An 11,118-nucleotide genomic window follows, 5' to 3' on the forward strand; every position below is an offset into this window, starting at 1 on the left:
GTGGGATGCAAATACTCTAAAAAATAGAAAACATAACCTAAACAAATCCAATTTGGATTAACAACATGAAAGTGGCAGTGCCATTCAACAGGTAGGCTACAGGCAGAGTATTACAATAAATTTAAATCTATAAATTCAAATATTTTGTAACACTCTGTTGCTCAGGCGTTGCTTGCCTCAAATGCACAGGCGGGGATATCACTCTATCCGGTGGTTCACTCGTGGCAGGCCGATATAGCATAACCGCATCACAGACCTTGACATTTTGGTCAGAGGTGGGATACAAGCCCTGGCATTTGTGGACAGGCAATCCCACAGACCACCAATGTCAGGGCTTGTGTGACCACCAATCGGTCGTCTGGTGGGATGCAAATACTCTAAAAAATAGAAAACATAACCTAAACAAATCCAATTTGGATTAATAACATGAAAGTGGCAGTGCCATTCAACAGGTAGGCTACAGGCAGAGTATTACAATAAATTTAAATCTATAAATTCAAATATTTTGTAACACTCTGTTGCTCAGGCGTTGCTTGCCTCAAATGCACAGGCGGGGATATCACTCTATCCGGTGGTTCACTCGTGGCAGGCCGATATAGCATAACCGCATCACAGACCTTGACATTTTGGTCAGAGGTGGGATACAAGCCCTGGCATTTGTGGACAGGCAATCCCACAGACCACCAATGTCAGGGCTTGTGTGACCACCAATCGGTCGTCTGGTGGGATGCAAATACTCTAAAAAATAGAAAACATAACCTAAACAAATCCAATTTGGATTAACAACATGAAAGTGGCAGTGCCATTCAACAGGTAGGCTACAGGCAGAGTATTACAATAAATTTAAATCTATAAATTCAAATATTTTGTAACACTCTGTTGCTCAGGCGTTGCTTGCCTCAAATGCACAGGCGGGGATATCACTCTATCCGGTGGTTCACTCGGGGGCCTATATTGTGCATTTGTGGGAGGCTCGATTAAATTATCTTCAAGTGATTGATTTCTATAGGGATAAGGACTAGGATTGATTTGTTTGTGCTGTTCCATAGGTCTTGACACAGGTGTATAGCGGTTTGGCATGGATGGCATTTGATTGTAGAGCTGTGGCACTCTGCTTTGTTGTGGTAAATGGTGAGGAATTGATTCGCGTGGTCTCAATTCCATTGCCCTTGTTATACCAGGGGTACTAGTTGGAGGGATGATTAAGGAAGCAATTGGTGGAGGAACCGGATATGGGTTTTTTGATTTGGGGGTCTCATATATGCTTGGGTAGTCAGAAAAACTGGAAGGATAAGGGTTTGGTGCAGGATTTTGAGCAACAGAAAAGGGTGTAATTATTTGAGTACTAGTACTCTCTTGCGTTGGCTCTGAAACATGGCTTGGAATAGTGAAGGAATGTATGCAATGTTGCACTGCAATCCTCATGTTAAAGTACTTTTCTGGCAATACCTCTTTGAGCAGAGGCACCAAACTTAGGGCAAACATTGTATGAGGGCATCTCTGAACATCCATTTGTTCAGTGATCCCTGATACAATACTGAGCAATTGATTTGTCTGATCTTGTTCTTCCACCTGTTCTGCTGCCCTGCTGCTTCGCTTCCTGCGTGAGTTAGATGTTAGCTTTTTCCGTCTGTTGGAAGGTGTAGAAATGTCCGTAGACTCATTTTCTTGCTCCTGAGTCGATGATTCATGTACATCGATTGCGTCACCCTCTACCTCAAAAGATGATGATTCCTCTACGTTTTGGCAAGCGAATGAAACTCCCTCATCTACATCAACAATATTAGCATCCTCCTCTCCCTCTTCCTCCTCCTCTTCCCAACTTGCTTCTGTGCTGAAAGACAAAAGTTGATACTTGAAATTCTAACTAAAGATGATAGCGGTAGAAGTGAAGGTTAGGGGGAGGACAGGAGAGGGATGGTAGAGTGAAGTATTCTTGTATGTAAACTTACTTCCTTAATTCTAGCACTGGCTTGAGAAAGTCCAGGTATCGAGCAAACGAATAGGGACGCTTTGGGGCGGCACCAGACCCACTTCGTGCTTCACGCTCCAGTCTCTGGTGTCTTTGTAGCGTATCCTTCAGGCTTCGCCACCTAGTACGTACGAGTGCTTCTGTAAACAAATAAAACATAACAAATTTATTGGTGGTGAGTGGGAACAATGCTCATTACACAGCTGGTCTGTGGGATTTGTGGTCTGTGGGATGGATGCCCTTACATTGGTGGTCAGTGGGATGCATGCCCCTAACATTGGTGGTCAGTGGGATACATGCCCTTACATTGGTGGTCGGTGGAATACATGCCCTTACATTGGTGGTCGGTGGGATACATGCCCTTACATTGGTGGTCGGTGGGATACATGCCCTTACATTGGTGGTCGGTGGGATACATGCCCTTACATTGGTGGTCAGAGGGATGGATGCCCTTACATTGGTGGTCAGTGGGATGAATAAACAGGTACTTACGTTTATGTTTGCGAACTTGTGGAGTAAAATCTTCCCAGTCAGAATATAAAGTTTTACATATTTCTTCCCAGCCTCTGCCCTTCTGGGCATTATTTTTATATTCGGGTATACGGCTGTCCCATATGTATGGCCTGTCACGAACAAGCCTGATGAGCTCCTCATTGTCGATGGAGTTCCGACGCCGGGGGGCCATCTTATCTGTCTGCATATGGACATGAGACAGGAAACAGGAAGTGAGGGGGCATGAGACAGGAAACAGGAAGTGAGGGGGCGGTACTGGGAGAGGTGAGGGGGCAGTACTGGGAGGAGGAGCTGGAGGTTAGGAATTCGCACATATGTGAACCATCAAATGCGATTCCAGAACGATTTACATTGATGTCTATAGAGACTAAATTCGCAACGCTACGCAGTAAACTCGCACAAGACCCTTTTTTTGATCGCATCGCATTCGTAGAGGAATCGCAACGCATGTATGTGAACGACCGTCATTGAAAACAATTACTTCAGGGATGACATGCGAATTTAAATTGCTTTTGACGCATCGCATTCATTATGAACTCGCATCAGTGTGAACCGGCACAAAGCCGCGGCAACAGCTGATTTTCGTGCGCCCATCGAATTTCAGTGATCGGCATGTTAGAAATTTTTAAAAAAACAAACGATTTTCTAATCAATGATGGGAGGACCGTGCAAGAAATATAATCAAAAAAGAAATGCGCATGAGTATGAAAATTCCTGGAAAGAAAAGAAGATTCTCAGCCACAAAAAAGTATTTTCTGTAGCAACATGAGGTGAAATTGAAGGCTTGGTTGGTCGAATTTCTAAATCAATAGTGGAATCATCAGATCACAAAATTTCAGATTTTCGAAAGAAAATTAATTTGGAATTCGACCCATGTATGGCCTGCATGAGTAATGACAAAGTTGGAACACCCAGAGATTGGGGAGGGCAATGACACCCCTGTTCAAAGATTTCTAAACTTGTTATTTTCTGATTTGTGGATGTTTCTTGTGTCATATCAGTTCTCTAAATTTTGCATTAGTGGCCTTGAAGATTTTGTTTTGTAAATATGCACAGGGGCATAGTGTAGCACAGGGGTAGGTGACCCCTGGCACTGCCGCAAGCGGCACGCAAAGCCTCTTTTGCCAGCACTCAACTCCCTCCCCATCAGCAGGGAAGTGTCAGTGAAACACTAATGCATTCCAATTTCAGAATTCCCCACGCCGCACCTGCACTGAGGAGGAGGCACTGCGCCCCCACACATTGTAAAAGATGGGAAACATTGTTTGGTTCTCTAGCTTTGCTGTAGCAGCTTTTGGGATGGGGAAGAGATTGGGTGCATTTCTGCTAGGGTGGTCCCTGTTTCCAAGAGGAGGAGGAGAACTGTCATTGGCCACTGCTAAAGCCAATCACAGTCCTGCTAGCCCTGTCTACCAGCTGGAGGAATATGACTAACTTGGTTGCCAATACCAATCTCAGAAAGAGGGGATTTCACTGTGATTGCGAAAACCCCATTCAGGTGACAGTTTGTGGAATGACTGTTAAGCCTCTGGGAATTTTGCTGAAATTATTTCCGAACCTTTGTGTCATTTACTACTGAACCCCTCTGCACTCTGTGTTCCTTTAAGCCACAGCAAGTATTCAGCGCAATGAAAATCACACCCAACTTTTGCTGCGGCGCAGAGCGCCACACTTTTTCTCAGCTGCAGGGGCCCAACTTATGATCCTGCACACAGGTACACTGCTTTCAAAAAATGCCCCTGACCTGAGCTCATTATTGCGCATCCATTCCAGATGCTTGTATGTGACATCACATACATCACATACAAGCACGTGGACTGGATGCGAGAGGTGGATCAGCAGAATGAATGTGCCAGGACGGGTAGATGTGTCTCATTTCTGCTTCCTTTCACCACTCTGCATATCACGCATATCATAGATAAGAAGAGGGTACAGCCGTGGGGAAAATGAGCAGGTTCAGAGGTGGGACAGAAGAGCAGGGGGATGCAGCTGTAGGGCAGATGTGCAGTGAGGTACAGTGGTGGAAGAGATGAGAAGGGGGTTCAGCAGTGGGAAAAGAGCAGGGGGTTCAATGATGGGGCAGATAAGCAGGGGGTTCAGTGTTGGGGCAGATGAGAAGGGGGTTCAATGGTGGGACAGAAAAGCAGGGGGGTAAAGCAGTGGGGCAGATGTGAAAGGAGGTGTATTGGTGGGACAGATGAGCAGGGTGTTACAGTGGTGGGGCAAGAGAGCAGGGGGAACAGAGGTGGGGCAGAAGAGCAGGGGGGTACAGGGGTGAGACAGATGTGCAGGAGGTACATTGGTGGGGCAGATGAGAAAGCGGGTTAAAGTGGTGGGGCAGATGAGCAGATGGGTTCGATGTTAGGACAGATGAGAAGGTGATTCAGTAGTGAGACAGAAGAGCATGGGGATACGGCAGTGGAGCAGATGTGCAGGGAGGTACAGTGGTGGGGAAGATGAGAAAATGGGTACATTGATGGGGCAGATGAGCAGGGGGTTACAGTGGTGGGACAGAAGAGCAAGGGGGTACAGTGGTGGGGCAGATGTGCAGGAAGTACAGTGGTGGGAGGGATGGGAAGGGTGTTCAGCGGTGAGACAGAAAAGTAGGGGATACAGTAATGGGGCAGATGAGCAGGGGGTTACAGTGGTGGGACGGATGAGCAGGGGGGTTCAGTGTTGGGGCAGATGAGAAGGGGGTTCAGTGGTGGGACAGAAGAGCAGGGGGGGAAAAGCGGTCGGGCAGATGTGAAAGGAGGTGCATTGGGGGGACAGATGAGCAGGGGGTTACAGGGGTTGGGCAGAAGAGCAGGGGGTACAGAGGTGGGGCAAAGGACAGAGAGGAGAATTGGTGGGCTAGGGGAGTAGGGGGGAACCGAGGTGGGGCAGATGTGCAGAGGGGTGCAGAGGAGAAAGGAGGTACATCGGTGGAACACATGAACAGGGGGTTACAGTGGTGGGGCAGAAGAGCAGGGGGAACTGAGGTGGGACAGATGTGCAGGAGGTGCAGTGGTGGGGCAGATGAGAAAGGGGGTTACAGTGGTGGGGCAGATGAGCTGATGAGTTCTGTGTTAGGACAGATGAGAAGATGGCTCAGTGGTGAGACAGAAGAGCATGGGGGTACGGCTGTGGAGCAGATGTGCAGGGTTGTACAGTGGTGGGGCAGATGTACAAGGGGTTACAGTGGTGGGAAAGATGAGCAGGGGGGTACAGAGGCGGGGCAGATGTGCACGGTAGTACAGTGGTGGGGCAGATGTGTAGGGGGCTACAGTGGTGGGACAGATGTGCAGGGGGGTACAGTGGTGGGGCAGATGAGCAGGGGGGTTACAGTGGTGGAACAGAAGCACAGGATTGAAACAGTAGTGGGGCAGATATACACAGGGTTACAGTGTTGGGACAGATGAGCAGGGGGGTACAGAGGTGGGGCAGATAAGCAGGGTAGTACAGTGGCGGGGCAGATGTGCAGGAGGTTACAGTGGTGGGGCAGATGTGCAAGGGGAGGTTACAGTGGTGGAGCAGATGTGTAGGGGGTACAGCGGTGGGACAGATGAGCAGGGGAGTACAGTGGTGAAACAGATTTGTAGGGGGACAGTGATCTGAGGTGTGAAGGCGCAGGGATTTGGGCTGATCTGAGGTGTGGAGTTGCAGGAATTGGGGCTGATCTGAGACATGAGAGCGCAGGCTGTTATTTTCTCACTACTAAAGTAGTTTAAAGCATTTATTTTATAAAAAATCCTTCTCGTGATTGAGAGTGTAAAGTTGACATTTTTTTGTTATAAAATCGGCACGCTCAATTTCTTTGAAAACATTTTTCGGCACACTGTGCTCAAAAGGTTTCCTACCCTTGGTGTAGCAGATAGGGTAGTTGAGGCATAATTATTTTAATTCAATTAGCATGAGAGGGGGAATTTGAGCCAGGTCCTGGATTTAAAATTAAACGTAGGAAGCAGTGAAGCTAAATTATTGCATTGAAACTTGCAAAAGTGCCATGAGATCTGTATTTCTAGACACTTGAAAGTTGAAGCAATTAGTATGGGTAAAATATCAGATTGTGTACAGCCAGGCATCTAAAGTCTAGATTTTTCCCAGTTGATCTTCAACCCAGAGTAAGACCCCTTTCACACTGAGGCAGTTTTGAGGCGTTTTAGTGCTAGAAATAGCACCTGTAAAGTGCCTGAAAAATGCCTCCAATTCATTAAAATGGGTGCTTTTACACTGGGGCAGTGCGCTTGCGGGACATTCGAAAAAGTCCTGCAAGCAGCATCTGTGGGGCAGTTTGGGAGCGCTCTATACAGCTTTCCTAAAACGCCCCTGCCCATTGCAATGAAAGCGATTCGGAAGCGCCGCAGCACGGGAGAATTTTTAACCCCTTTTTTGGAGTTAAAGGCATCCCGCTAATGGCCGAAAAGCAGCGCGAAAGCACCGCTTAAACAGCGGTAAAGCACCGCTAAAAGGAGCAGCGTTTTACCGCTAACGGCCGGTGCTTTCAGTGTGAAAGTAGCCTTAGTACCAAAGGAGATTATTCAATCTATTACTGTACATGGTCCAGAGAGAAGGTAGTGCCTTCTTGGTTAAAGAAGTATATTGTTTGCATATAACATTTTTGTTTTTGCGTTGATCCATAGTTAAAGAGGTTCTACAGTCACTTTTTAAAAAATTTACAGTCAGCAGGTAAATCTTTTTAATAATAAGACACTTACCTGTCCAGGGATGCAGCACAGTACTCACCCAAGCTGTTTTTTTACTGGTCTGCTGTGAAACCGGCTCCCCACTACGCATGAGTGAGCTGCGCTGTGTGAATGGTCTCGCAGCCTCCTGAAACCTGTGAGGTGTCCTAGAAGGTTGCAGGCAGGGAGGGAGGGGGGCGAATTTCTAGTGGAATCGCCTAGGTGGTTCCAGCGGAAGTGGGGAGCGGATATCTGTCAAAACTAGGTACCCTCTCCCCCCCAAAAAAATTGTGTTTCTAAAGTAGAAGAGGAGGGGGGAGTAGGAGGGAGGCGGAACTTCCTTTTTCAATGAAGTTTTGCTTTAAGGCATGACATGGTGTCTTATAAGGGAGACAAAAGGCTCAATGGGCAATGCAAATAAGAGAGTGGACAATGGGCAAACCTGTCTTGTGCCTCAGCTAAGATCAAGTTTAGATGATGTTGTACAATTTCCTAGTATTTTAGACATGGAGTGTGAACATTGCATTTTAACCCATTTTATAAAAGTGTTCGCAGCCACTCATGACCTTCCAAAGATATCCACACTCGTACTGTTGAAGGCCTTGGCAGCTCTGAGTGTGAGTGTTGCCCTTGACTTAGTATTAACAGGTTGCAGTTGTATGTTATTAAAGAGCCTACGTAGATTAACTGTGGTTGTGGGAATAAAGTCAGCCTGGTCAGGGGGGGATAATAGATGTCTTATTAAGTCTCCTGGCCTGGACCTTTTTTTTTTTTTTTTTGAAGGTGTTTATTTTAGATTTTTAACAATAAATTACATATAGCAATAAGAAAATATACAGTATCGAGGGTACACAAATATAAATTCCCAAGTAAGGTAACCAATTGTAAAGAACAAGGCGACGCAGAGCACGGATAAAAATATCATGGCATAGAAAAGCATTACATTGGGAAGACAGAACACAGTAATAAAACAGAATCACCAACACACAAGCACACACACAACACTCAAACCAGCGCCGCTCTCACACTCCTCTGCTCCGACAATGAGGATACCCATTACAAAATATTAACAAGAGTTACATGAGGGAGGAAGACAATTGTGAAATAGTAATATCCCCCAGAAAAAAAGTGAGATATCAAGCCAAGGCTGCCAGATTTTAAAGAAATTCTCTGGACAGGCCCATCCCCGATAGCTCAACTTAAATTTAGCTACAGTATATTCCCATTCACTATACGGTAGAACTGCTGTACTAATGGCGAAGCAGTACTCTTTCAGTTTAACAAAATAACCTTACAGGCATAGCCACTTGTGAACGTTATGGATTCTCGTCTTAAGAAATGGTCACCAATGCAACTGTCACGTACCTGACGCTAGAGCCTGAGGACGGCCTCTCTTACACCTCTGACTCAAGGTCCCCTGGTACAGCAGACAGGAGGCGCAGGAGTGCAGAGTCGCATGAGTGCCTGATGGGTCGCAGACAGCTGAGTAAGGCAGCTGCAGGATGGACAGCAGCTCAGCAGGATTCTCCAGGCAGTAGAGAAGGCAGGTACAGGCAGGCCAGGTCATACACTGGTGGGCAAGTCAGGAGCAGGTGCAGAGGCAGAAGTCGGGATACAGGCCGGACTGGGCTGGCAGCGAGGTAGCAGGAGGAGCAGGCAGATGCGGTGGTCAAACAAGCCGGTTCAGGTGCAGGCAGAAGGCAGGAACGTCAGAGGCAAGCCGGATCAGATAACAGGAACAGGTATCAAATACAGGCAACAGGAACACACGGGAATGCTGTAGAGCAGACAGCACTGAGTCTGGCTACTGGCTGAGTTTAAATAGTTTGTTGGGCGCCAAAAAATGTCACAGAGTGCGCGCGTGTGTGCGCTGACGCGCACATGGGCGCGCACAGGCGCACAGGTGGTATTCTGACTGAGGAAACAGGCCATCTTTGGTTGTCATCTTGGGTACTGGCATGCCCTTCTCAACAATGTGCGCGTGCGCAGATGCACCAATGGTATTCTGACAGGGGCTGAGGTCACAGGTCGTCTTCTTTGGCCGCCAACTTGGGTACTGGCTAGCCCTTCCAGACAGAGACACTCATGGCTGGGAAGGATGTCACTCTTTAAAGGGGTTGTAAACCCTCGTGTTTTTTCACCTTAATGCATCCTATGCATTAAGGTGAAAAACTTCTGTCACTGACCAGCCCCCGAGCCACCCCCCCCCCCCGTTTTACTCACCTGAGCCCGTTCGTTCCCACGCTGGAGACACGAACACCCTCTCTGGCCGGGGTCTCAGCTCTTGATTGGATAGATTGATAGCAGCACCACCATTGGCTCCCGCTGCTGTCAATCAAATCCAATGACACAGGCGCCGGGGGGCGGGGCCGAGTCCTGCATTCGGTGTCTAGGGATCCAAATGCTGGACTCAGGAGCACTCCCGCATGATAACCCCCAAGGAGAGCGCTTCTCCTAGGGTGTTAACCGACACGGGGAGGAGGTGTGAGCGCAGTTGGGGGACCCCAGAAGATGAGGATCGGGGCTACTCTGTGCAAAACGAACTGCACAGTGAAGGTAAGTATGATATGTTTGTTATTTTAAAAAAAACAAGGGTTTACAACCCCTTTAAGATCCGTTCATGTACGGATAGAGGCTTGAAAACCATGGGTGAGCTTAGTTCCCGCTCTCACCTGAAGGCAGGTGAATGGCTTCAATACTTTCAGCTACGTAATTTCTATAAAGGGCTGAATAGTTTAAGTATCTGTAGGGACTTAACTCAGTTTTATTATCGCACGCATTTCCAGATCGACCTTTCTATGTCTGAAACTGGGAGCGAGAATTAGGTAAAAATCTGTCCCATGAAGACTGGGACAAAGTGTTCTACCTCACCTTTAAAATAACTTTGTCTTCTTATTCACAGGAACGTAACTATAAGATTATGACGAGACGGTATTGCTGTCCATTCTTACTAAATAAAATTAATCCAGCTATGTCTGACCTATGCTGGAGATGCGATGAATCGAGAGGCACATTATTAGATCTATGGTAGTCTTGTTCGAAAATAAAACCCTTTTGGTCGGCTATATTTAAACTCAGTCATGTGGTCATTGGTAAAATTTCAGGAGACTCCCTAGGTAGCGCTTCTCTCTTTAATTCATGGGCCAATTAAATCAATTACAAAGGGAATATTTCGATCTTTTTTTTTTGATGGCAGGAAGAGCTTTCATTCCCAGACATTGGAAATCCCCAAAAACATCAACAATACGGGAATGGTAGTAGAGATGAACCATATAATGGGGATGGAAGAGCTGCTATGTACAGCAAATAACAGTGAATGTAACTTCTGGGAAGTCTGGGCCCCATGGGTGGAGCTACTGGAGTCTCCTCAGATGTTATTTTTTCTGTTGGGATCCTGTCTGTTCGATGCTATATTTAATTTAATTTTTTATTTCTTTTCCCCCCTTCTTTTTTTTTTTTTTGTTTTTGTTTGTGGGTTGTATGTTGTTGTTTGTTTTTGTTTGGTGTTGTTGTTTGTTTATGTCTTGTTTTTTTTGTTTGTTTTTTTTTATGTGTGCATATATGTATACAAAAATTGGCATCAATAGTGAATATGTCAGCACGTTATATTTAGGCAATTTTCAGTTTTCTATTTTGTGAAAATACAAATGGGAATAGGAAATATAAAATTAATTTAAGGATATTTAGGCCATGGTCATTAAGCATAATTATTCCCTTTTCCTTCAGGTTTTTCTTCTCTGTGTTGTTGTTGTACAATGCCATTCTTTTTGAATAAAAATATATTTAATAGAACCTTACAGGCATAGAAAAATAACAAGCAAAGTATAGTATGTGCATGTGTAAGTGGGATTAGATAGAATTAAAAATCCCCAAAACCCCCACTTCCGGGGTTTGTTGAACCGGAAGCTGCAAAGTAGTTTCCAGAAAATAAAATAAATCGTGCCACAAGGTAGACAGAGTTGGGCAGGC

At 46.1% G+C, this 11,118-nt stretch overlaps 1 protein-coding gene across 1 annotated transcript; it reads right to left on the bottom strand.

The window, feature by feature from the left end:
* Window positions 1-403: 403 nt before the first annotated feature.
* LOC141141584 (uncharacterized) lies at window positions 404-2,964 on the bottom strand. The gene is made up of 2 exons (XM_073629169.1): window positions 1,953-2,964; window positions 404-1,834 (listed from the first exon to the last, which is right to left on the bottom strand). The coding sequence occupies exons 1-2, from the start codon at window positions 2,129-2,131 to the stop codon at window positions 850-852; spliced, it is 1,164 nt and encodes a 387-aa protein (XP_073485270.1). The 5' UTR covers window positions 2,132-2,964; the 3' UTR covers window positions 404-849.
* Between the last annotated feature and the right edge of the window lie 8,154 nt (window positions 2,965-11,118).

The sequence above is a fragment of the Aquarana catesbeiana genome, linkage group LG04 (assembly GCF_042186555.1).
Source record: "Aquarana catesbeiana isolate 2022-GZ linkage group LG04, ASM4218655v1, whole genome shotgun sequence".
NCBI classification, from domain to species: domain Eukaryota; kingdom Metazoa; phylum Chordata; class Amphibia; order Anura; family Ranidae; genus Aquarana; species Aquarana catesbeiana.

Bases quoted from the DNA above. Each gene is read 5' to 3' on its own strand.
- LOC141141584 (XM_073629169.1), bottom strand. From the start codon at position 2,131: ATGTTTTATTTGTTTACAGAAGCACTCGTACGTACTAGGTGGCGAAGC. The intron at 1,835-1,952 runs GTAAGTTTACAT...TTTGTCTTTCAG, and splicing joins CCAGTGCTAGAATTAAGGAA to CACAGAAGCAAGTTGGGAAG.